This window comes from Platalea leucorodia, assembly GCF_965183815.1.
Source record: "Platalea leucorodia genome assembly, chromosome: Z".
Classification (NCBI taxonomy): domain Eukaryota; kingdom Metazoa; phylum Chordata; class Aves; order Pelecaniformes; family Threskiornithidae; genus Platalea; species Platalea leucorodia.
This window is the reverse complement of record NC_138858.1, coordinates 39659230-39686773: the sequence shown is the minus strand read 5'-3', so window position 1 is coordinate 39686773 and position 27544 is coordinate 39659230. Positions and strand designations below refer to the sequence as shown.

At 40.2% G+C, this 27544-nt stretch overlaps 1 protein-coding gene across 1 annotated transcript in view; it reads left to right on the top strand.

Annotated features, from left to right (window-relative positions):
• Positions 1–27226, top strand: part of RORB (RAR related orphan receptor B) — a gene marked incomplete at both ends in the record, with an annotated part of 38857 nt that extends 11631 nt beyond the window's left edge. The window contains 6 exons of the mRNA XM_082335409.1: positions 16607–16728; positions 18017–18149; positions 20079–20186; positions 21204–21314; positions 26486–26598; positions 27071–27226. Of these exons, the coding sequence (XP_082191535.1) occupies positions 16607–16728; positions 18017–18149; positions 20079–20186; positions 21204–21314; positions 26486–26598; positions 27071–27226 (743 nt within the window). The remainder of the gene's footprint in view (positions 1–16606; positions 16729–18016; positions 18150–20078; positions 20187–21203; positions 21315–26485; positions 26599–27070) is intronic.
• Between the last annotated feature and the right edge of the window lie 318 nt (positions 27227–27544).

Here is a 27544-nt window from a genome sequence, read left to right as displayed (position 1 = left end):
TCTATGACATAATTTACACATCATTTACATTCTTTTCTTCACATGTTAATTTTCTAATTCTACCAAAAAGGAATAGAAATGGTCAGGCCTACTTTGATCTTTATCAGCTCTATGCTTTATTTTGAATGTGAAAGTGCCCTTTTTCCTGAACATACCTTCATCTACAGTAGATTTTGCAGTGGAAATGGAAAATGTTCAACTTAACAGTTTTGAAATTCAAAATTTTTACACAGCAAATGTTTCAACACATAGTATTAGAACGGCACAGGAAGCAAAATATAGCTTATCCTGCATTGCATGCTTACTAGTATCTCTAAATACTGTAGCAGGAAATAGGTGTTGATGAAAGAGATGCTGACAAATTAAAATTGTATAAGGCTCCTTCAGACGTATTTAGTACTAATATATTCCTCCAAATGAGTTGAATAGTCCAGGGTACAACTGCACATTATCTGATCACTATGAGAAGCAGGATAGGTAATGTCTCCTACAGAAGAAAAGGCTAAGTGTAAGAAAGAGCAGTTTCAGATACAGACACAAATTTCTCATGTAACTGCCAGAGCTTACAATGGAGAAAAGCTGGATAAAATCAGATAGCTCCCCATTAGGCAGAACTGTGCCTTAGGCTCAGCCCTGGTCAGTATTCCAGTTCCTGTTACAAAAAGAAACTCAAAGCATAAAGAAATCAGTCCAAAGCTCATAAATAAGCACACAGGAGCAGAGGCTTAGCTTAGCATCAGCTGCATTTCCAGGCCAGCTCCTTTTTCTTTTAAGGGAAGTATTTTTATTGTTAACTCAAGGCATCTTACTGGAGACTTGATCTGGATTTGTAGCCAAGTGGACAGAGCACAAAGTAGGTCAGATGCAGCCACCAGTTGAGTTGGGCAGGCTCTTTCTCTACCTGTGCTGCTGTCCACAAATGGCATGACCCAGGTGTGTCCCGCCAGCCAGCGATGCTGCCAGCACAGGAAGCACCCAAGGCCTGAGGGTGCATGCTGCCAGGGACTCCACAGTACGGTCCTGTTTATCCCTGACCAGGGCACAATCTTCACATCTGGGAATGCAGAAATTCCTCATGCTGTGGTGGGAGCTCAAACCATGGGGTGAAATCTGCTTGTGGTGTAGAAAGTGAGAATTTAGTCACTCGTAGAATGGTTTTCTCCTCACAGAGAGAGTTGCAGAGGTCAGCTAGTGCATGGGAAATCCTAAAGGGAGAAGGGAGCTCCATTTCCTGACCCTGGTAGCCTCACAGAAGGACAGCAACACTTGCTCCCAAGTGTGATTTTAAATTAGCAGGTATTAAAGGCTTGTTTTTAGACTTGGTCAAATTAAAGACCATCTTGTTTAAATATATGTGCATAACATTATCTATCAGTGAGCTGAGTATTGCATTTTTCTCACAAAATATGTGGCTCAGACCTTGGTCTATAAAAGTTAATGGAAAGGTTTCCCTGCCTTGACTGCAGTTGAGGTTACCAGCCTATGATTTCTTAAAGAAGAGAAAAAATTATTAGCGAACAGTGTTGTGGAGAAAACAGATCGGTTAAGTGTTCACTCCAGGTCAAATTGAAGAGTGCCCTATAGCTGTGTGTATTTAGGTAGTCAATAAGGCACCACTAGAGTGTACAGGAGGTCACATAGTCCAGCCTCTATAATTACAGAAAAAAAGTGTTGTTTGTGTATATTTACATAGCATTTCTTCAACATCAGCGCTATTTGAAGGTACCCAATGGCTTGGAGAGATTACATTTCTACCAAAATTAAAGTCAAATAGTAAGTAAGGTTCGTAGGCTCAGGCTTGATCTTCCCTTTCCCCAGCCCCTCTGACCCTGCTCTGCTGTGTGCATCTTAAGGTGGGCAATAGCTCACTAGGGCAGCCACGTGGTGAGAACTGGAGGAGGCATCACCTGCCCTACTCACCAAATCCACCAGAACATACAGCTCTTTTGACTCTGACCCATTGACTGGAAAATGACAGTAAATAAAACCTTCAAAATGTTTTAAAGACTGGCTCAGGATGGGTATGTAAAAGAAAAGCCCCACTGCTAACTGCAAATGACACCCTGTGCATATGTAAGCCTTAATTTAGCTGGATTCATACATTCATCTCAGGACCTACAGCGAACAACTTGATGTACTGTAAAGTTACTAAATTTCCATTGCTGCAATATCATATAAGCAGGAGCTTAGCATTTAGTTCATTCACTATCCCATCCTGAGAGGAGATCTTCACCTGGAAATATTCTCAGCCCCTCTACTGAGGATATATTTCAAAGCCAGTCCCACACCTTTCTCCTTTCAGTAGAAATCTTCCCATTAACTTTAGAAGAATTTAGTTTATTCCTCCATGCCTGCACTGTTCATGGATGTCTGCAGCCCTGTATGTTGCATATGCAATATGCATACCAGCTTCAGACAGATGTCTTAAAAAGTATGCTGTGCCTTGCTGTTGAAGGCTGCAAAAGCATTTCTCCAATGTGATAAGCATTTTTTATTATTATTCTTTAACTGTCTTCTTTATATCTCCAGGATTCATTCCATGGGCCAAATCAAGTGTTAATGGACAGCTTACTGAACATGTATTGATCAGTTTGATGTTATTTGAAGGGACACTGGAGGGACCAGCACACTCAAAATGCAATGAACACTAAAACCCATAATAAGGTGACGTTAACAACGTCTGTGTTGATGTTCCCTTTACAAGGCCACTACCCACTGAAGCAGAAATTATTGTTTTGTGACTGTAGTCCTGCATAATGTTTCTTCACCTGTTTTTCTAAGCCATAGTTTAATATCCCTTCTATCGAGGTGACAGTCAAATTTTGCAGGGCAGGTGTCTACAGCCTTGCACCTGTATTTCAGCAGAGCAATGTTGCCATCTAGTGAGCAATTAAAAATGTGCAGCGTGTGCATTTCTGCACAATAGCCTTAGGGCACTATATCTTACCGTCATTACCTATTTAAAGGTGACAATCAGAATAAATTAATATTTCAGTTCTGTACTCATTTCAGTTCATGTGACAAAACTTAGAACTTCTACTATTTTTTTAACTAATTATTTTTTTCCTCTTTCTGTACGCTTACGAAGAGAACAGAGAATGGCAAGATTTAAAACTAATTTGACAGCATTGCTTAGTTAGAAAACGCTTCAACTTCATAAAAAATGGACAGAAAAGTGAAGGAATAAATTAGAGCATTATGATGCTGAAGTATTCTAGCTGAACTGATGCTGGAGTGAAGGGTGATTTTTTATAATTATAAATTCTGATTTTTTAAAGTATATCTTTAGAAATAAATTTAACCAGTAAAATCAACACATAATTTGGCAGAAATGTTTGGAAAAATGTAATATTTTTGAAAGTTTGTAAAATTTTCTAGTTTTGTCTTTTCCCACCTCCAAATTAGTAATCTCTCTTTATTTTCAATTTTAGATCAACACCAGCCTAATTACAGATTTACATAAAGGCTTTAATGAGTTTATGTTGCGCAACCCAGTAGTTTAAATGATCCAAATGTTCATAAATAACTGATTTTATTGTTATCTTTTACGAAATGCGTATTTTAGCACTTACTGGTTTAAGAAGACTTAGGGAGGGCAGAGTTTATGTTAAAACTTTTGATGTAGATTTAGAAAATAAAGGCTGTTTTCTAGAAGGTACTGTATTTAAGCACCATTTTTTTCACCCTATGATTTTTAAATCAATGAGCATCCACTGTCTCACAGCAACTGCAGTGGACTTTGGATCAGTCACATGTTGGTTCTGGCAGTCCTGCTTGACCACACTTAACACAAATTATAGCAGTTCAATAAGCACAATGCAATGTGCCTTTTTACTAACTCTAGTTCAAATGTATACAGTAAAGCAATTCATCTAAAACTATTTGAAAATGTGGTAGATATAGCCTGAAAGTATACCTCAGACTGGGCTTCCCTGCAAATTATAAAGATTTTTGGCTATTTCTGAAAGCAATTTAACTTCTGTTTCAGTTAAGTCAATTAATATATCAAATGCAGGCCAACTAGTAATGTCACAATAATTTTACCAATGATGATGACCATTGGCAGCGCTTCTAGCTGGGGTTTTATCACCCTACAGAACCATGTACTACAGATGCTGGAGAAAATGCCATATTAAATATTGCCCTTTATGTTTATTGTGGGGATAAGTGTTGCAAGTGGGAATACAATCAAGAGTTCTGTTCACAGAGAGGTAAAGTTTATTTGCCTCTGGCATATGATCCATATTTTCAAGAAACAAAAATTTTCTACTGACTGTGGTTTTCTGCAGCACCCAAGACAATGAGGTCCCATCTTAATTGTGGTTATGACTATTTGAATAATATAAGCAGCTGGATTAAGCAATTAAATTAATAAAATCAGTGACATCTTTTAACTGAGATTGAGAATGGGAAATATTTTGTGATCTTTTGTTCTGTTTTACTTACTTTTCAGATTGTTTTACAAATGAATTAAAAAGATGCATTAAATGGTATTTAAAACAACCTTATCTATAGCTTACATTTCTAAACCATGATAATATAGTTCTTTAAAGTGGGTACATTTCTAGTCCATTAAAGTAAGTATATAAAATTCCTCCTTTTCTCAAAAGATATGAATATTTTCTTGCATAACCAAACTTGACAAAATATGTTCATTCTATTGAGAATCCAAAAAGCAGATAGAAAGCAACCATTTGTAGCAGTCAAAATATGTAAAATACCATATCATACATCCCATATATTACCATATATCATGACAATCTTCTCAGGAATAACACTGTGCTGTGAATATTGTCAGATTAGAAATCACATGTAAAGTTAATGGTATAACGAGTACTGAGGTGTGCTGTTGCTGCCAGTCATAGGAAGAGACTGATTCCCTATCATATGCTTCAGAGCAGCAATGTCAATAGCAGAAGAAATGGTAACTAGCTTTCTGCAAGAAACCCTCAAAAAGAGAATGCTGGAGCAGGCACCAGAGCCTGGAGGACTTGGGCCATGTGAAGGATGTTGTCTGGCAGGGTTGTGTCATACACACAACCCACGAGGAGGCAAACATACCACTGCAGATGAGAATCAAGAGGGCAAGGCAGTGATGACTTAGGAACCACTGTAGTATATGGAAGTGGCATACTATCTGCAAAAATCAGTGTGGTTTGAATTAGTAGTGATATGTTGCTTACTTCCTCATCTGAGCAACCTCTTTACTTCCATGTCAATGCTCCCTGTCCTTAATGTTTGTATGCGTTGTTTCTGGGCAGTCAGCACCGACAATATGCATACTTACCTTGTGCTTTCTGACAGCTTAATCTGGGGTCCATACTGTATTTCTTTGTCATCCTGGACAACATTGTTTGATTGTTCTTTAACCCTCAGGCACAAGGAAGCCAACAGAAGCTTGGTTTTACAATTTTTTTTCTTTGTCAGTAGACATGCAACATCGTAAGTTTGACTTCCTGAGGCCATAGTTCGCTTTTTCATACTGTGTGCCTTCTGTCTGGCAGATTTCATCACTCACTCCGTGCTTTTCACTACTTTCCACCTTATTCTTGAGAATAATGTAATTCTGCTTGTTACACAGTTTGTGATGTTGTTCCCGGCTCTGTAGGTAATGATGTCGTTCTTCAGTCCATTCAGTTTTGATATTTTATTTCACAGAATAGTGACAATTCTTTTATACAAGAGTGAAAAGATATGAGAAAAAGTTGGAGTGAAAAACAGGAGAGGCACGTGGATGTGTTTAGTAGAAAAATGCAATGCAACAAGACACAGCGCTCAGACAAATGCTGAAACTGATTATCAGAACACAGTTTTTATAGTGCAGTAGTCTTGTAGGCATGAAAGTCACGTGTAAATTGGAATGGTTAAAGCAAGATATTAAGCCATGGAGTGCTGTCTTGTGTTCCTTTTTGACTGTATGGACATCTTTTCTTTTGATCAGTGAATCTCTGGCATTGCTTATGATAACCAAATTGTTTCACTTTCTGACACTATACACTGACACCACTTTGATCCAACTCAGTTTCCACACTGCCGGAAAACAGAACCATTGTAGAATGTTTTGTCATTACTTTTTAAAGCATTTCTATACCTAGATTGCTTAAAATCTTTATAAAAATCTAAATGTAAGCCTGTGACAGTGAAAGAAGTGCTAAAATGTATGTCTAACCTCCCCCAGCCTTTTGCAGACTATGACAGGGTAAACTCTTCCAGCCTAAGTTAAAAACCCTTAATATTCCAATTGTTCCATGCATACTTCTAGGTTTCATAGTGGAAAATGTCCACTCCAAGCAATGTGTGCTTAATTGTAATAAATAAAACCACATTCTTTTTTCAGAACAGTCTCAATTTTAATATAAAGATTTCTTTGTGTAAGCTATGCTGGAAGAAGTTAGGAAACAGCTCATCTCAATAAATTTGTGATAATTATATGGTGCCTGTAGAGTCCATGTCCCGTAAGCTCTAGCTATTGCCTTGGTTAGTGCTTTTGCTGCCAGCTAAATGATTTCTAATTAGTACAAAATATACGTTTTTTACTAAATTGGCTGAGACCCAGGAAAAGCATTATTAAGTGGAGACCTTTAAGCATTTATAAAGATCCTCTAGGATTTAACAGATTTCTGGTCCATCCTCTAAGTTCCTCCAGATTAGGACTTCATTCAATTGTATTGTCATTTCTTGTAATTTATTAACATTTTTTTGAAAGGCAAATGAAACACTGATTTATTTCGAAGGGAGAGAGAGGAAATACAGAATTCACACACATAACATTGCCTCAGTGTGCAATCTGTTCATGACAGTAAGCATTCAATAACTTGAACACAAGGGAGGGTTATTCCTGAACTAAATTCAAGCACTTCTAGTTTCATATGACTGTTTTAATGTTTCATATCATCTTCCTAGGCTGCATATTGTGTAGTGTTACAAATTTATTAAACAAATGGGGGTTATGAAACTTGCTAGTCTATCTATAACAGTTTTTGAAAGGGAAATCTTTTGTGCATTATGACATTGAGAAAGCCAGGGACAGATGAAAAATGGGATGAGCTTTTTGCGACCACATTTAGCAAAAAGCATTCTTGCTTTTCTGTGAAAAAAGTTCAGACTTTTCAGCCAGTTCATTTAAAAAAATTGGGACCCATTATTCATGTTTGACAGCAACCACAAGACATACTTTTTCTTTATTCCCTGCATCACTGCCTCTACTACTGTCTAAGAATTGCTTGAGGTCATCTGTGTAGTGAAACCAGTTTGCAAAACTTTTCAATTTGCAGTCATAATACTCTTGAATAACGTTACAGAAGAGTGTTGGTCTGATACTAGCTTGCCATTATTTTGGGTCCTAGAACAGAGATTTTATTTAGAATGTCTAGCTGGAGCTTTGGTAGTTGTACGAACTGATATGCATCCTTACAGCAGCCAGCCAAAGCTGTGGTGTTATTGCAGCATTAATTCAACGTGGATCCCTGCGAGAGCTCAACTTAGGATATAAGCTGAGATGAGCTCTTAGCTACTCAACTGGATCCTAAGGGTAAGTGGCAAATTAAAAATTCATTATTCATTTTAATTGAGAATGATTATCAGTGTTTTAGGAGGCACACTTCAAAGTTCTTCAGTTCCCAGTGCAAAAGAAGGGAATGCTGAGAAAAACTAGAGTCTCTCCTGAGAGAGAGACGAATGAAAGAACTAAAGAGCCTGTAGGAAACAGACACTTCCGAGTACTGTGGATAATTTCCACTTGGCAGGCCAAATTCACAGCTGGTGAATGTTGTGTGCAGTCCATGGAGTTATTACACCCATTCCCACCAGCATTGTTCTTGACCCCAAGTTGGAGTTTTTCCTCAGTATTGTAGTTTGAGCTCTCTGAATATTACAACGAAATGTCTGAAAAAGGCAGGACTGACTCATCAGCTGATGATAGACCCCCACAGGTCTGTGCTATGCTGATTTATATTATCTAGGTTGCAATGTTCAGTTTTCCATATGTACTTAGGATTTAAGCAGCTCGTAACCTGCTGGTGCAATACATGTTTGAGCTGTCATAACCTTTGGAGAATGCCTTTTGTGAGGTGTCTACTGAAATCTAAAATAAGAAATTACAGTAGGGGAAAAAAAAAAGAAAGGAAAAAAAAAAAAAGAAGAGCCCAGCAGAATAACTAAAACTGGGAACAGAAAAGGTCACTTGCTGTTCTGGAAGTTGTGAGCTGCAGTCCCAAGTTTATGTGAGAGGTGTGTAGCTTGTGCACTGTTGCTCTTCCCTTGCAACATATGATTTTGGCCTGTTTTGCTGATGGAATAGGGCTTTTGCAGTCTTGCTGTCTGCCCAGTCCTTCTATCAGGACTATCCAATACTTCTGTAGCTACTGCCAGCTTCAACAAAGGGAAGCAGAGGTCTCAGACACTTGGGTTCCCACCAGCTTTGGAAAAGAGGCTACTCGGCAGGTGAAGGAGACAAACAATCTTAGGGGAAGGCAGAAGCCATGACCCAGGCCCATGCTTACTCCAAAAGGTGATAGCTGCTTGCCAATCGGCCTGAGCAGGCCAGCGCCTCATACACGTTCATGGTGCCTCTTACCCAGCCAAACACAGGGGATGGGAGGTCAGAGAGGGGATGGCAAGCAACATTCAACACATCTGTAAGAAACCAGGATGGGTTTGTTGCATTAATTGTGGTGTAGCTTACTTCACTCTTCCCTGGGCCATCCTCATAGAATCATGTCTTTGAGCTCTCTCTGTAGTTTTAGGTAGGACAGGCCAAATTTAAAAGCCATTTCTTTTGCTAAAAAAACATTGATCTCTCATGGTCCTCTTCATTCTTATCTTGTCTATGTCCTATATTCCACGTTTCACCCTTCAGATGCTGCTTTTCCCTGATAGCTTCATTTAACTCTGATAGCACCAGTGAGATCCCCCATTATGCTTCAGGACAGTTCCCATCATTATTTGCGCGTGGCCTCGTTCAGGTATTGACCTCAACAGTCTAATTCATAACCACTGAGCCACCAGCCCAGGAGCATGTTCTGTAGATGTTTATTTATTCTGTTACCATGTTCCCTTGCACGTTGTACACCCTTTGTTTCACCCACAGTACATGTACATCTTTCTGTTACACTTTTGTTGCTTCATCTAGTCAGAGGCATTGGGGCCATCTTGTCGGAAAAGTTGTATGTTACAGGCCATGTACATACATGTACACAGTATTTCTTTCCAGAAACCCACATTTTTTTCTCTGAATAAGACCAAATCTTTTTGACAGGTAATCTTTCCGTTTCCTGATGTACAATTTTCAGCTGCTTCTGGACTTTTTGTTTACACTGCTGCATTGCAAAATCCCAATTAATTTATCTCCCCATCTACTTGGCACCTTTCAGGGTCCCACCAGCAGTGCCAAAGCTGCTGTGACAGGAAGGGCAGCGTTCCTACCCGCTGCGGGGCGTGGAGGCCAGCCCAACCTCTCAGGTTTCTGCTCTCTGGCCACACCAACCAACAATATGTAGGTTTCCTTGTCACCACTAAGAATGGATTTTACAGCTAGTGTAGTGTGGATTATAGAAAACCAGTCAGATATATGCAGGACAGAAAGGAAATATAAGTGGTCATTCCAGAATATATCTTTTTTGAGTATTTCTGATTTTTCAAGACCTCATATTGGTTACAACTATTGACTGTTTGCTTGATTGAGTATGTTGTTTCCAATTTATCTCTCTGGAAGCAAATACTTTTTTCTAGACTTTTTTTTTTTTTAATGAAACATAGCATTTGTACAAAAACCATCTTCTTTCCATGAAAAATTTCAAGGTACCAATACTAAGAAATCTTCAAATTTAGAACCAAACTATCTAATGTAAATAATTCCATGCCCCAGTGCATGCTGGAGTTCAGACACTGGGAATATGTTAATTTCTGTGGGCCATGTTTCCCAGACAGAGTTAATCTGCTAGAATATGCTGTGGCTTTCAGATTCCCCGTGGTATCATGTTGTATCAAGTGATCATGATGCATGGTAAGAGATATAGCCCTAATATAATAAAACCAGCATATAAACAAAAGGGGAGGAGCGAAGCACCTAGTCTACATTTGTGTTTACATGGTATGGCAGATAAGCTTTACAAATCCTGCAGTTTACAACTGTAGTTATTATAATGCTGGTGGTGTACTGTCATGCAGGCTCTGTAATTCTTTTGATTGGAATTATTAATTTTCACTCAACACTCGCAGCAGTTGGTGATTGTAAAATAAAATGTTGCAGACTTTGATTCTCACACCTGAGTGGCCAGCATCGTCTCTTTTGTTTTCCTTTTCATAAAGCAAACCTTGCAAACCTGCTGTAACTTATGTAAAATGGAGGCTGACAACATTTCAAGCAGAAATGCAGTTCACACTGAGGTCACAAAAATGGAGTTGTCTTTCATAGTCCTTGCAGGCCAAACAAACAGGATTCCTAGTTGTGTCCATGAGCTTCCCAGTGTAAGGGGACCCTTGAAATTTCTGGCTCAAGATTTTTGAAAACAAAATGAACAAAAGTCAAGACTTGATGCGTGGAGTAACTCTAGTGGACTCCTCCGGCCTGGAGAACAGGAGGGACATAACTGTTGAGCATCACTCCAGCAGGGTACCTCCATAGGGTTGAGGCCACAGCCTCTGTATCAAGGCAATACCTCTCTTCCCGCTGTACAAAGATGTTTGCTTTCTTTTCTCATTGTCCCTTTCTTTCTAGTTCTAATACAAGAATTAATCTGTTGAACTCAGTTGCCAGCAGTGACTTCTTTCTGCATGGGATTTGCCGAGATGAGTACTGATTCCAACTTCATTAGCAAAAAGATGCTAAAATCTGAAAATGTCAGAAAAAAAGGCTATAGTCTTTGAAACGCTTTGAGAGTGATATTCTTTGCTCTGCTGGCATTGGATCTTCTGTTGCTGGACCATCTGAGAAGCCAAGACAAGCTTATACTTCTTCTACTTTTTGCATCATGTCAGCTCTGCACACCCAGTGTATGCTGTATTTCCATAAAGCTCCTTCCAGGGACTCCAGCATTCATAGAATCATAGAATCATTAAGGTTGGAAAAGACCCTTAAGATCATTGAGTCCAACCGTTAAACTATCATCGCTGCCAAGTCCACCACTAAACCATGTCCACAAGCACCACGTCTACCCGTCTTTTAAATACCTCCAGGGATGCAGACTCAACCACTTCCCTTAACAGCCTGTTCCAATGCCTGACTACCCTTTCAGTGAAGAAGTTTTTCCTAATATCCAACCTAAACTTCCCCTGGCACAGACTGAGGCTGTTCCCTCTCGTCCCATCGCTTGTTAGTAGGGAGAAGAGACTGAACCCCACCTCATTACAACCTCCTTTCACGTAGTTGTAGAGAGCAATAAGGTCTCCCCTCAGCCTCCTTTTCTCCAGACTAAACAACCCCGGCTCCCTCAACTGCTCCTCATAAGACTTGTGCTCTAGACCCTTCACCAACTTCGTTGCCGTTCTTTGCACATGCTCCAGCACCTCCATGTCCTTCTTGCAGTGAGGAGTCCAAAACTGAACCCAGTACTCGAGGTGCGGCCTCACCAGGGCCGAGTACAGGGGCACTATCACCTCCCTGGTCCTGCGGGCCACACTATTCCTGATACAAGCCAGGATGCCATTGGCCCTCTTGGCCACCTGAGCACACTGCTGGCTCATGTTCAGGTGGCTGTCAACCAACACCCCCAGGTCCTTTTCTGCCAGGCAGCTCTCCAGCCACTCCTTCCCAAGCCTGTAGCGTTGCATGGGGTTGTTGTGACCCAATTGCAGGACGCGACACTTAGCCTTGTTGAATCTCATACAGTTGGCACCGGCCCAGTGATCCAGCCTGTCCAGGTCCCTCTGTAGGGCCTTCCTACCCTCTAGCAGATCGACACTTCCACCCAACTTGGTGTCATCTGCAAACTTACTGGGGGTGCACTCAATCCCCTCATCCAGATCATCAATCAAGATATTGAGCAAGACCGGCCCCAACACTGAGCCCTGAGGAACACAACACCACTCGTGACCGGCCGCCAACTGGATTTGACTCCATTCACCACCACTCTCTGCACTCGGCCATGCAGCCAGTTTTTAACCCAGCGCAGAGTGCACTGATCCAAGCTGTGAGCAGCCAGCTTCCCCAGGAGAATGCTGTGGGAGACAGTGTCAAAGGCCTTACTAAAGTCCAAGTAGACAACATCCACAGCCTTCCCCTCATCCACTAAGCGGGTCACCTTGTCATAGAAGGAGACCAGGTTAGTGAAGCAAGACCTCCTTTTCATAAACACATGCTGGCTGAGTCTGATCCCCTGATTGTCCTGCACGTGCCATGTAATGGCACTCAAGATGATCTGCTCCATGACCTTTCCCAGCACCGAGGTCAGGCTGACAGGACTGTGTTCCCTGGATCCTCCTTCCGACCCTTCTTGTAGAGGGGTGTCACATTAGCTGACTTCCAGTCATCTGGGACCTCCCCGGTTGACCAGGACTGCTGATAAATGATGGAGAGTGGCTTGGCAGGCTCCTCTGCCAGCTCCCTCAGTATCCTCGGCTGGATCCCATCTGGCCCCATGGACTTGTGAGCATTCAGGTGGAGGAGCAGGTCAGTGACTGCCACCTCTTTGACAGCTGCGGCGTCATTCTGCATCCTATCTCCATCTCCCAGCTCAGGGGCCTGAAAACCCCAAGGATGACCAGTCTGGCTATTAAAGACTGAGGCAAAGAAGGCATTAAGTACCTCAGCCTTCTCCTCATCCTTCGTGGCAATGTTTCCCTCCACATCCAACAAAAGATGGAGATTCTCCCTGGCCCTCCTTTTGTCGCTGATATATTTGGAAAAACATTTTTTGTTATCTTGAACGGCGGTGGCCAGTTTAAGTTCTAGCTGGGCCTTTGCCTTTCTGATCCCCTCCCTGCATAACCTCACAACATCCTTGTAGTCCTCCTGAGTCACCTGCCCCTTCTTCCAAAGGCAGTAGGCTCTCCTTTTTTTCCTGAGTTCCAGCCAAAGCTCTCTGTTCAGCCAGGCCAGTCTTCTTCCCCGCCTGCTCGACTTAAGGCACATGGGGACGGCCTGCTCCTGTGCTTTTAAGACTTCCTTCTTGAATAACATCCAGCCTTCCTGGACTCCTTTGCCCTTCAGGACTGCCTCCCAAGGGACTTTCTTAACCAGACTCCTAAACAATCCAAAGTCTGCCCTTCTGATGTTCAGGGTAGTGGTTTTGCTGACCCCTTCCTTCTCCAAGAACTGAAAACTCTATCATTTCATGGTCGCTGAGCCCAAGACAACCTCCGACCACCACATCACCCACGAGGCTTTCTCTGTTCGTAAACAGCAGGTCCAGCAGGGCACCTCCCCTGGTTGGCTCGCTTACCAGCTGCATCAGGAAGTTCTCTCCCACACACTCCAGGAATCTCCGAGACTGCTTCCTCTCTGCTGTGTTGCATTTCCAGCAGATATCTGCTAAGTTGAAGTCTTCCACGAGAACAAGGGCTAGAGATTGTGAGACTTCAGCCAACCACTTGAAGAATACTTCATCTGTTTCCTCATCCTCATTGGGTGGTCTATAACAGACTCCCACCAGGATATCTGCCTTATTAGCCTTCCCTCTCATCTTTACCCATAAGCACTCAACCTTATCATTACCATCATTGAGTTCTAGACAGTCAGAACACTCTCTAACATACAAGGCTACCCCACCACCTCTCCTTCCTTGCCTATCCCTTCTGAAGAGCTTGTAGCTGTCCATTGCAGCACTCCAGTTGTGTGAGTCATCCCACCATGTTTCCATGATGGTGACTACATCATAGTTTTCCTGTCGCGCAATGGCTTCCAGCTCCTCCTGCTTATTGCCCATGCTGCGTGCATTGGTGTAAATGCACTTCAGTTGGGCTATCAATGTCTTCTCCAACACAGGCATGCCACCCCTAGGCTCATGTCTAGCAAGCCTGGTTTTGAGTGTAAGCAAGCAGCCTCCTCTGCCGCTTATGCCGAATGAGCAGTCCCTTCCTCCCCTGAGACCCAGTGTACCCTTTCCATCACACGCTCAGCCTTGCCTAGCCTGCGGCGCAAGAGTTTCACGTCTGTCTTGCACCTGATTCCTCTTTGGATGTCAGCATTCAGAGCTGCTGCTTGCTACGATTGCCCTAGGCCTTCACACATCTAAATGAGTTTTAATGTCAGCTCAACATAAGGACAAGTATCTAAGGAAAGGATGTATGGGGGTAAAACACAGGGTGCCATCCCTACAAAACCCTGAAGAGTTTGTCAGGTCTTCAGTCCTAAGGTAAATACATAAATGGTAGGAAAAGGAGTGGGGCTGAGAATCTTTACAGTAATGTAGAACTGCTAATCAAGTATATTTTGACGTTAGAGAAATGAAAGTTCTTGTTTTCAGATTGTTGGCATCCGGTCACCTTATCTGATTCAAAATCTGTCTATGCAGTAATATTAAAATATTTGAGGTATTTATTGTAAGCGTTTTCTTTATGTCAAGAAGGTGAATAGTTCCAGCTTTTATAACAAATGGTGAGGCTAGGAGAGCTGGGCTAGGATGCACAAGAGAGAAAAGACCATCTAGTGGGTGCAGAGAGCAAAATCCTTCACCATTCAGGCTGCAGAAGTGTAACACAAGTTGAAATCATACTTCTTTCATTGGTGTTTTAGATACAAGGCCTAAATGTTCCTTTGACCATACCTCAGTTCTGCCTGGTTAAGTCCTTCCAGGAACATAAATGAAAAAACCTATAGCTTGAATTTAATTTCTGCAGTCAGATTTACTGTGGCTACAGATGTTTCCAGAAAGATGATGTTGTTAAAACTGTACTTCAAATAGAGCAATAGGGGGGTAAACATCTGAAATTTGATTTTTCTAAAGAAGGTGGCTTTACTTGCTTTTCTTCATTAAAGAAATGCAAATAAACCTTTGCTGATCTTTTAAAAAAAATTATTTAAATTCATTATCCCTTTATTCCAGCATGCGCATTTATCTGTAAGGTTTTTACTATAAAATGCAACCGCTTACCACCATGGGTTACAACTTGCATCCAGCCTTCCATAAAAGAACAATGGATAGGTCCCTGTACTCACTAATATACACTTTTAGTTATCTTTATGCCTGAGTCAATTCTTCCATCAGGTAACCTAAAGATAGTGTTGACCTTTAAAGAGATACCTGTAAAGGTTGAATTGAGCAGGTTTTATTGTTCCTACAAAAATGTGGAACTCTTTTGTGTTTTCCTCACCACCTTTCCACCGAATCTCAGCTTATTAACTGTGACAGTAGTGCAGGCATCTCTTCTTTAAATAACACTCCTATAGCAGTGATTGCAGGGAGCATATACCTGTTTACATTCATTTTTCAGCTTTCCTTCTTTCTGGTGTTTTTAAATTCAGTCAACATTTGGCCAAAGAAACAGTTTCATTTTGGGAGTCCGGCCACCAAATCCACCCACTGTATGCAAACTGTTGAGGATGTGAATGAATAAATGATGACATGCCTAGTTGTTTCTACTTCCCATGCTCAGGTTTGGCTAATACATTGTCAATGTCCTTTCCTTTTTGATAATCATGCTTTCTGCGAAATGCCAGTTCTGCCACAAGGGCTTCAGTTCAGTTGTGTGACTTTGACTTTGTTCTGTTGTTTAAAAGGTATTCAGCTTAAGCAATGTCGTCAGGCTGAAGCACTGAGCTTCATTAGACATATAGGTCTCAAAGCTGCAAAATAAGAAATCATCACATTTCTATACCATGTTTTATCAAGACATTTAAACATCCAGTGCTAATGAATTCATGTTGGAAGTTTTTGTGAAAATCTTTTTAATCCACTCAAGTGGCTTAAAGGGCAAAGATCTACTTTAAAATACTTCCTTTAGAAGTTTACTCTTAGTTTCAGTGGGATCTCAGGCCAGCACTGAATGCTTCCTTTTCCCCTTGCATCCTGTATTCCATGTTACGCAGTAGTTTCTAAAGCTGCAACTTCAGAATAACTTTAAGGTAACTTAATCCTGCATGTGAAATCTATTCCCTCCATCTCTCCTTCTAAAACACAGGATACTAGTTCTAGTTTTCACCCCTTGTTAGCACCAGTCTCCGTGTCCATGTTCATTGAGCTAAATCAGAAATTAATCCAGCTGAAAGCTAACTGGAGAAAAAAGAAGAGAGACCTGTTTCCTCTTTCTCTGATTTGAGTCACCCCAAGGTAATGCAAGTGTCTATGTCAGGATTGAGCAGCCAGAGCTGGGCAGCTGCACAGGCTTGGGGCAGACAGAAGTGATGGAGTAACCAGGGTCTCCAAATGGCATTTGTTTAAACACAGAAAAGAAAAAATCACTTCCAGAACGAAAAGAGTCTAAACAGTTTCACAAGATTCATTGTTATTTTCATGTGCAGATCCACTGTTGGTCAAGCATCCTTTGGTTTTGAGTTGAATACTGAAACATTTTGCAACAGTCAACTTCAGAAATAAAATAATGAGAAAAGATTGGAAAAATTTTTTTTAAATCTGCGTTTTGCAACAACTTTAATGTTTTCAACATTTCGCTATTGCAAATCACTGTTCACTGTTTCATGCAAGCTATTTTTTTATTCTCCTTTTCACAGATCGAATTGCACAGAATATCATTAAATCTCATTTGGAGACATGTCAATATACAATGGAGGAACTACACCAGCTAGCGTGGCAGACTCACACATATGAAGAAATTAAGGTTTACCAGAGCAAGGTACAATCCTGTAATATGCTTTTTCTTCTGCTCCCTATGGTTTGAAATTGTTAACAGTGTAATGTATTTGGCAAGGATATGCCTTATGATATAGGTCAAAATAGGCTTTTAAATATCTTTGAGCAGCTGGTTACTGAAAGAAAAGAAGTGACACTTCATAAAAAGAAGCAGCAGCTAAACATTAGCAGTTTGCTAATGTCAAAAGCTCAGGCTTGGTTATGGAATCCAGCTTTCCATGCTTTGCTTGTTATCACAGGTCTAAACTTCACGCAGGCATTTAGTTGATTTTATTGTGATCAGGATTGGATCCTCTGTTGTAAGGATTTTGAGAAAATAAGACAACCTAACATTGTTTCCTTATCATTTTGAAAACACATCCCCTTTTGATGTGAATAACAAATATCTGTCACTTATAGACGATAGATAATGACAAACTGAAAGTACTCCTTAAATTAAAGTTGTTCAAAACTGTGTGGAAAAATAACCTCATTACACTACATTTTTGTTCTACCTCTGAGATTGTCAGGTTGAGTTCAGACTGTTTCCCACTGGCACCTCTTCAGATGTAGTCCAGTCAACAGAAATCTTTGTGCCTCTTGTGCCGGCATCACTAGCAATGATTCTTCAATAAGATTTCAGTTGGCACATTAGCTGATCACGCAAGAGACGGAAGAGACTCCACCTTGTTCTTTGAAAGCTGAGGGGCCATGCAGTACTAGCAAGAATAAAAATACACCACAGCTTGCGGAGCTGTGGCATGCAAACTGAGAGCATCAGTTTACATTTGCACACTTATGTGTGTGCAACTAAAAAAAAAAGGAGACAAAATTTTGACACAATCAGTGTACAGATTGCAATGACACTTTAATTATATATTATTTTAAGTTTCAAACTAGCAAAAACATTCTGTCGGATAACTTAATAGCACTGTGTCCCTTCTTCCCTAAGAATACTCTGGGATGTTTACGTTGTTTGTGCCACTGTTTTTCTATCTATCTATCTTGCACGAAAGCTGACATTAGAATCACATTTTGACATTGGACAATGCATTCTTCCCCTTTGAAGAGGCAATGCCAGGGTTCGGATCACTGGGGCAATTGGCTTGTGAAGACAGACTTCTAATGAAAAGTACCAGATACCTTGAGAAGCAGAGCTGCTGCTAGCTCTGCCTGGGGATGGGGGGAGAGTCTGAGGAGTGTGCCTTTCTGTAAGGCCACCTGAAGAACTTAATGCACTGATGAACCTGCTTGCTCACTGTTTTGCATTTCCGTGTGTGTTTTCCTGGAAGACCAGAGAAGCTCTGTGGCAGCAGTGTGCCATTCAGATCACCCACGCTATCCAGTATGTGGTGGAGTTTGCGAAGCGCATAACAGGCTTCATGGAGCTCTGCCAGAATGACCAAATTCTTCTCCTTAAGTCAGGTGGGTAAACACCAGAGGCTCGAGACTGGTTTAGCACCCAGCACGTTAGAAATGTGCTCTGCTGTCTTCTTCTACAAATCATTTTAATTTTGAAGGAGCCCTAATTTCAGTCTGTTTCATTAGCTACATTAACCCTTCCCTATTTTTCCACATTAATCATGTTACTACCTTCTGATCCCCTTCCCTCTGCAGTCAGTTGTGGTTGTTAAGTACACACATGCACACAATCGTTGCAGAAACTTCAGTCTCCAACCTGACATGTGGTGGAAGGACCCCGCGAATTGAGCTGGTTGAATCAGTCATCTGCCACCCTGTAAAATCCCCAATTGTCATTAGTGAAACAAATGCAGGCTCACCGGGGCCTGCCTCTGTGGTCATCTCTAATCTTTTTAATGAGACTACAGAAATACCCTCCAGCCAGTGCACAGGAGGGAAAATCCCTGCTGGCGCCAGTTAGTTTCAGAATAAATGAGAGCGGATTACAGTGGTGTGCTCCAGCCATGCTCTCTGTGCGTGCCTGGGTGTGCACGTGTATGCATAAGGGCAAGGGGGAAAAGGGTTTCCGTCCCTGTCGTGGGACTCGGTAATTTCTGCCTTCCGGAAGAATCATGACAAGATTTATCGTGACTATGTAGTAACACCACCAAACTCAGGAGGACAAAATGTGATCAAGTGAACTGCTACTGGTAATTAACTGCATTTATCCTGTCATATCAGTTTCTTGCTCCCTCCACATGTAAAAGGCGGGATGCTTTGTGAGTCAGCTCATTGAAGCATAAGAAGTGCTTCCTATTTCAAGAGAGACCTCTTCATTAAGGCTGAAAGCCAGTCTGATTCAGTGCTCTGCACACAGAGGACTGTGGCTCAGTGTGGGGCTGGACTGCAACAGTGGGCACAGGTGCAAAGGGATGGGATACAGAGACCCTGGGAACATGCAGGCAACCTCCTGGAAAAACAGAGTCATAGCATGAGAACTATTTTTTTAAAGCTCGTACTAATTTCAAAAATTCTGCAGATGCCAGTGCACTCCAAGTGACTTCCTTCATTTGGCTGGCAAAGCTAACAACACAACTGCACCTTCAGCAAAAGATATAGTTATATTGGACCATACTGTCAGACAACTCTGTTTAGCTTCAGCATGTATAAATATCAGGGTTTATTTTCTGTTTTGCTGTTAATGCTGAGCAAGAGCTAGAAAATCAGGACTTTTCACTCAAAATCATGTCTGCAAAAGAATCCTCAGATTCAGAATTCCTCTTACAGGAGATCTGGATTTAGTTAAGGGATGGTTAAAATTTTTCCCTTTTTCCCAAACTGTCTATTTTTGCAGTTAGGAAATAATAGGGAAAGATAAGGAGAAAAAAAGACAGGTTGCTTTGACTATTCCCCAGCCTGAAAGAAAAACAAGGGAAACAAAAATAAAACCCAATTTAGGGGTGTTTCTGACAGTATTTTAGCTTTTATTTTCTCTCTAAAAACTCTTCATGATGTTCTCCCCCTCCAGCCAAATGAAGGTGCAATTTGTATACACGTTGAATGAAGCTGCTTTTTTATATAAAAAAGGTTTAATTATTAAAAAGGAGTTTCAATAAATGCCCAATTTTCAGGATAAAATATTTCAAATGGAAAATATTTGCCCAGGTCTAAATTCAGATTAAGTCCAAGCTGCCAGTTTGCTGCAATGGGGGAAAAATCAACCTAAAGATAAGGTGGTTAGACTGGACCAGAAATTACCCCTTTCTATACTCAAAGCAGACAGAAATATTTTTTCTCTCGTTCAGAAACATATCATCTAGATGCCTTTAAAGAGTGTCTGTCCCTGCTGATATTTCTAATGACTGATATCTTTCTAAATATTTTCTTTAAATTTCCCATATTCTGATGTTTTGCAGTAACGTGTGGTACTTTGCTCTTTTTCATGTCTGATAGGCTGCTTGGAAGTGGTTTTGGTGAGAATGTGCCGTGCCTTCAACCCACTCAACAATACTGTTCTGTTTGAAGGAAAATATGGAGGGATGCAAATGTTTAAAGCCTTGGGTATATGTTGCTCTTCTTCTTTTCAACCAGTTACATTGAGCCACATACTGACAGATTTGTCTTTCTGAAAATAGTGACCCACAATGAAAATGTCCAGTAAATATTGAATCCCCAAACCTCCAAATATCTGGGCTGGAACTGAAAAAAAAAAAGTGACTCCACTAGCTGCTAGCAGTGATAGGTGTTTTTTCTCTAATAAAAAAGAGCAGCATGAGGGTTTTTCAGATAGATTTCTTACTCTGCTATTTGAAATTTTGATAAAACATGAGTTTATGGTAGGAGCCAAGCAGTTTATCTTCACGGTTCGATTATGCTTGATATATCAAATCACTCCCACTAATTGTGTCTTGCAGAAGGCAATTTTAGCCGCAGCAATGAGGGGACTAAAATGATGAACTACAACAAAGTATAGACAAGGACTTACCTAAAATACTGTTTTGCCTAAACTTTTAAGCTCATTTACATTCACGTATTGAAACAATTGCTTCATTATCAACATGATATTGAGTGCTACCTGAAATGTAAATAGCTAAATGGATGTCTTTTACTCATCAATGAGACTGATACATTATCAGAAATTTATTCAGGACCAAAATCAAAGAGAGATATTTGCTTCAAATGCATATATTTATCATATAGGTATATATTTTTCTTATTTGCATATGGATAAACATAACATTACTTTACAAGTTTAAAGTATTTATAAGTGTGCATTAGTTGATTCATTTTAGTCTTTGTGACATTTTCACAAATTTCACATAAATATTTGTACTGTTAGTTAATAAAATTATATATGTGAAAGTTATTTAGGACTTGTCATTCATACCTCTTAGATTTAATATCTGTTTAGGAATAGTATTTATTTCCACATTGGGAAAAGAAAACCCTCTTCTAAGATGTCTGTGTAATTTTTTCGTGCGCTCACAACTTTTTTTGACACCAAAACAATCCACTTTTCATGGCAGGTTAAATAGCTGATAAATTTCTAGCATTGATTTTGTCCTCTATGGTCTGCAGGTTCTGATGATCTGGTGAATGAAGCCTTTGACTTTGCAAAGAATTTATGTTCCTTACAGCTGACTGAGGAGGAGATTGCCTTGTTTTCATCTGCTGTTCTGATATCACCAGGTAATTACTCACTCCAAACATCACAATGATTTTTTTTTCATCCTTGTCCACCTCTATTTCTACCTACTTAAACAGCTGTTTAAGCTGTATTAAGCAATATTAAGCAATGTATTAAGCAATGGAAGAATACCTGAATTACCCAAATATACTTCACTCTCTTTTTAGTAGACTGTCTGCTATTACACAAACTGGAAATAGATCCAACGTGTGGGGATAACAGACATGGAGCAGGATTGTGCAGGCATGCGGTGCAGGCTGGCATTGCTCCAGACCACGTACAGAGAAGCATGGTACTGAAGGAGGTGCATGTTCCTCCTAGCATTTTCAGGGAGCTCAGACCTCGCAGCCCTGAGCAGGTTATAGAGTCTCTAGCTATGATGGGCTTTTTCTGTGGGGATAAGAACACGAGCAGTAAAAATCTGTATGAGGTCCTGTCTGAATTTATCTCCAGGTGAGAGGTGGTGATTCCAGGGGCAACATGGTTTTTTTCATATATTCATATATCATAAATCTGCACAGGCAAGCATGTATTCAGTGAGTGCTGGCTGTCTAACCATAGAAAAGAGGTTTGGTGTGATTGAATTGACTCAGAAGGTGAATCTGGTAGGAAAGCTTATAGTTTAGCATGGGATTTTTAAACATGCCTCAGGGGAGATAGGCCCCCAGTTTCCGCTAAGAGTAACCTCTTGAAAGGCCTTTACAAAAAATCCCACCATGAATTATTTTTCCAGCCTGTTCTGCTGGAGACTTCCTCTAGGGCACTTTGCCCTTTTGCACATCTGTGGTGGAGATTATGTTAGGCAGAATTAGACTAGCACAGATGGTGTCAACATGTTCATTCTCATCATTAATGACACTTAGTGAAAGGACTCTGCTCCTTTTATTTTCCCTTTGAGCAGTTATTGCGATCATCTGGTCAGAGGTGAAATGGTTGAGCTGGTGGCTCTTCATGGTGTTAGGCCAGGATGTTCCAGAGAGGACCCTCCAAACAGCCACCATCTCCACCTCAGAGGTGTCCCAACTGTACACAGGGGTGAGAGTTGCCTGTGCGCTGTTCCCCAGATGCCCTGACTTCCTCTGGGACAGGGCACTTGCAGTGTCCTGATGGGTCCCTGTCCATCAGCCCTCCCTCAGTCTGAAAAGACCAAAGCTGTGAGCATGACAGCGATGTGCAGTCAGTGCTTGCTCCCGGTTAGCATTAGTGGCCTGTTCAGCAGACTGACTCAATGCAAAGCTGAAGACAACCTGGAAATTTATTTGGGGTCTGGGCTGTGAAGTTCTTCAGTAAGATGTTAACAGAGGCTGCAGAAGATCGTTTCAGTGTTTCCAGCTGACTTCACATTATGAAGCCAAGAGAACCAGGAAGAGGGTGGTGGGATCCTTGTAAGCAGGATCTGTATTTCTCTTTTGTAATAGCTGGAGGTTTTTTTACTCTTCAGCTTATTTTCTTACAGTTAGGAACAGGAAAATTAGGAGTTAGCTGAACAGACAGAAAAAATAAAATTATTTCGAAGCTGACTTCAAAGCACTTTGGATCAGGTGGGGGCATGTCATCTGTAGGAAGAAAGAGAATTCAGTTATGTAATTTCTAGCCAAAATGAAAAGAAGCCATGCTTCTGTTTCCCAGGTAATCTTGGAAAGGAGAACAAGTTATAGCCTTATTCAAAAAAATCTGGTAGCAGAAGCTTTCTAGAGTCTCAGAGTATCCTGTGCCTTAGGCCTGGGCAAAACCTATTTAAGTAATGAAAAATTTTCCATTGATTTTAATGGATTTTGGATCAAGTAATTTATGAGATGTGCTTAGCTGCAGGTACGCATTAGGTGTACATCAAAATTCTGATTCAGCTCTGCAGTTCTACATATGTCCCTTTAGTTTGCAAAGCACCAAAATCTCTTGCAGTCTGCCAGCATTTCATGTTGCCTGAGTATCCGCTCTCATTTCTACTTCTTGCAGCTGTACTAAGTACTTGAAAAAGCTAGCAACTCAGCACTGGCTTTGAGCCAGCTGTATTGCAGGCATGTGTTGTAAAAGCTTCTCCGTTAACCCTAGTAAAGCATTTAAGTCCTGATATACATCAGTCCTGATACAGACTTTCAGAGCTGGATGTATGCTGAGTAGCAGCTTCTGTTTCTGCTAAGTAGCAGAGATAATCAAGTTTTAGGGTTGAAGGTGGTGGTATGAGATGAAATATTTCAATAATCCACAGTTCCTCATTTCACATCCAAGTTGTTTTTTTCCTACTTGCAAGCAAGAGGACACATACAGTGTCTCCTATTCCTTTAACAAAAAAAAAAAAAAAAAAGTGAAAGTGCTTGATGCATGATGACTGCTTATTTCTGTAATCTGTAAGCATGTGTATCTCTAGTCATAGAAGATGCAATAAGAAAAATTACAAGCCACAACAGCATGTACATGAGTGAAAGCAATCTCTCTTCCATAAAAAGACTGCAAATTTGGATTGTGCAAATAATTCCCATTTCAGCTGGGATGCTAAGTTTGGGAGCAGGAAGGCAGGAAAAATCAGTACAGATTGAAATGACATTTAAATTTGCCATTTATTTTCTTACAAAAATGATAACAGTAAACAATAAAGAAAGAAATAATTTCCTTCCACGCTAGATGTTCTAGTTTCTTCACAATAAATCGTTTCATCTTGGGAACATATGTAAAAATTAAAAAAATTTAAAAAAAATTTAAAAAAAATTAAAAATTTAAAAAATGCACCAGTCCTTCCATCCACTAATATAGGTACACAGAGATTCCCTATGGGCAGTACTCATGCAAGTTTCTTTTCTACAGAAGCCACCATCCTGAAAGGTGATTCTTGTGCCCTTGATCTCAGTGTTTAGGTTGTTTACAGGAAACGGAGTGGTCCCATCGGGAGTAAGGGGACCTAAGAACACCCATTAATACAATTGCTAAGGTTGCAAAGCCCTGTGTCAGACCCATTATCCATCTGATTCAGAGCACAAATCCAGATTTTTCACTTTAGGGTGGACCTAACCACTCTGCTTGGAGGTGATCCTTTAACTTGATTTCTGATTTCAAAGGTTAAAGCATTGTAGAAGGATTCCAGTAAAGGTTGCAGAGGCATCTCCACGTGCAAACATGCCAGACGCAGGTGGTAAGACACTAACCTGGCTGCCCCCTGGTTGCCAGTCCCTCTTCTGAAATTCTGACTGGCCATGTTCCTTTTTTCCATCTTCCTTTTTGCAAAAGGAGATCTTGTAAGTTGTCCCTCATCTTCTTTCCTACACTATTCTCTAGCCTAGTGGCCTGTGCACTCTTTAAAGATACACAAGTTCAAAACCCAAAAGAAAAAATACAGAATTGAACCACTGCTTCTTATATCCTGTATGGGTAGCCACTGATCTAGTGACTTTTTCCTGCACTTTTGTGATTATAACCAGAGGTATCTGGGGAATTCCAGCCAAATTTGCAGATGGTTTTCAGGTGGTAGAAACCACATTTGGGGAGATTAACTTAATATCCATTGTAAAAGTTTCATCTAGCTCTTGTCATGAATTTAAGAACTCTTGTGTTATATACAACATGCTCCATGACAGATAAGTGATTAAACCTGTCCTCCAACAGCCTCAGTCTATTTTTAAGCTTATTCTTGTGACAAATAAGATAAATCTTTAAGGATTGCTCTCTATGATAAATCTTTTTAGCTCCAGTCTGCCACAATAGGCCTTAATTTAACACTATTGAAAGGCATGTTTTTGCAATAGCATAAAATTTGGCACCTAACCTGTGAAGTCTAAATATTACTGTGTGCTTATTTGTGTAGATGCTGTGTGTGCTTTCAGCTAATTCTGTTTCTATGGCCACTGGTGGCACAAGATCCATCAGCTTACCTTCTGGGAGCATGATTCTCTAAGCTTTGCAAAAAGATTATTTTCTTTTCCTGATCATCTGTTAAGTAGCTAGAGTTTTGGTTTTGTCTATTTTCACAGTACTTGCTGATGGACATTTTTCATACACCCCACTCCACAGACAGTCAGACAAATGACAGAATCCTGCTCCTCCTGTGATGAGATACGATTCAGCTCCAGTGTCTGTGGCATGTGTGCTCATTGAAATGTTTGATTTATATTATTTCTATGGATTATTTTAGTGACTGGGAGTGGGTGAAAGAGTTCTGAAAGTGAAAGGGATGTTCCTGCGTTTTTCAATTTGTACATGAAGATTCATGCCCGGTGATAAAATAGATTTTCTTATTTCCTGTTTGAAAGCTAAAATTTATACCCAAGAATTGGTCTGGATTGAGGAAGAGAGGGAGCAAGAAACAAGTGTGCAGCATGGGAAAACAGAAGGTTTAATGGTGCTGTAAACAGACTGTATTAATGGTTTTGGGATTGTCATGGGGTCTGATACTTCTCTTTCTGTGTGTTTCTATGACTTGTGAGAGTATAGATCTTAAGGAAGACCTCTTATACTTGGGGTTTGCGTTCAGTAGAAGCCATAAAGGTTTCCAAACAACTGTGTCTGTAACTGTTATTCTCCCAGATAATCTTTTATTTTGTGTTGTTTAAAAAGAGAACATTTTTAAATAATGAGAAATTTGCACTTCAAGACATTGCAACAACTCATAATTCTTTTGAATTATTAAAGAAATTCTTTTGAAGGAAACCATTTCTTTTCATTCAGAATATAATATTTGGTCCCAAAATGTTAGCCTAGTAAATAATGATATATATTTTATTTTAATTTTTAAATAATTATATTTTATTATTTTCAAAGAACTGTTTTGATCAATATGTTTATTATTTATATATTAAGATGCTGAGATAACATGACATGTTTTTCACCTAGCCAGTATGAAGTTAGAAGAGCACTGATTGTGCCAACACAGAATAAGACGACGGTTGGGCCTTGTTTCATTTCCACTCCCACCTTTATCTCTAACATCCTGGTTTAAACAAAGAAATGCAGAGTCAACATTGTGTTCCTGTACACTTTGTATCTGTCAATTAAACTCTCAGGTGATCCTTTAACGGATTAAGATACTTTGCCTCTGAAACCATGTCTTAATTATCATGCAGTCCTTCCTCATGGGAATCATGATTGCTGTGAACGCTTGCCAGCATGGGACACTGTGTTCATCCATGAGCATGCCCCACATCTCTGCATTCTTGACCTTAGCTCTTACTTTCCTTTTTCTCAGATCGAGCCTGGTTAATAGAGCCAAGGAAGGTCCAGAAGCTTCAGGAAAAGATTTACTTTGCACTTCAACATGTGATCCAGAAGAACCACCTCGATGACGAGACTTTGACAAAGGTAAACTGTTAAAATGAAGAGGCAAATACTCCTTGATTGTGACTGGTTTTGGTAGCCATTTCTCCATGTATTGTCACATTAATGTAATGTAAAAGCAGCCACTAAGTGCTTGCAATGCATAGGAGAAGTAAGGCTTGTTTTACTCTTGTCCCTAGTTCCTCTTACTCCATTTTTTGTTCAATCTACTGATCTTTTTATTGGTACCCTAGCAAGGATGAGTCTGCCTTAAAAAAATACCTCTGGAGGCAGTTACTTGTTAAATGTATTTTTGACACTTCGCTAAAATTTCCAGGACAATTGTTTTTAGCCTCTTACAGTAAGAACAATGTCTGGTCCTTTGGATAGGTAGTTTTGATGGAGTTCAGAGTATTGCATTCAGTTACCCAACATGATGTTAATGTAGTTCATTTTGGAAACTAATTTATACTAAATTTGCTTCCTCCCTCTTCCTTTTTATTTTAATGTCTCACAGTTAATAGCCAAGATACCAACCATTACTGCACTTTGCAACTTGCACGGAGAGAAACTACAGGTATTTAAGCAATCTCATCCAGATATAGTGAACACACTGTTTCCTCCATTATACAAGGAGCTTTTCAATCCAGACTCAACCACTGGCTGCAAGTGAAGGGGATAATAGAATTTTCACGTAGTCATGGAATGCGTCACTATTAAGACAAAAAGAAATGTTTTCATGAAGAACTTATTAAAAATGTCACTACTGCAACACTAGGAATGTCCTGCACTTAATAGAATTATTTTTCACCGCTACAGTTTGAAGAATGTAAATATGCAACTCTGAGTGGGGATGTCTTTTTTCTCTTTTCTTTGTTACTTTTTTTTTTTCTTTTGAACTGACAATGAATATACAAATATAGGACACTGGGTGTTACCTTTTTTTTTATTTTATTTTATTTTATTGGGGGATGTTTTGGGAGACAACTGT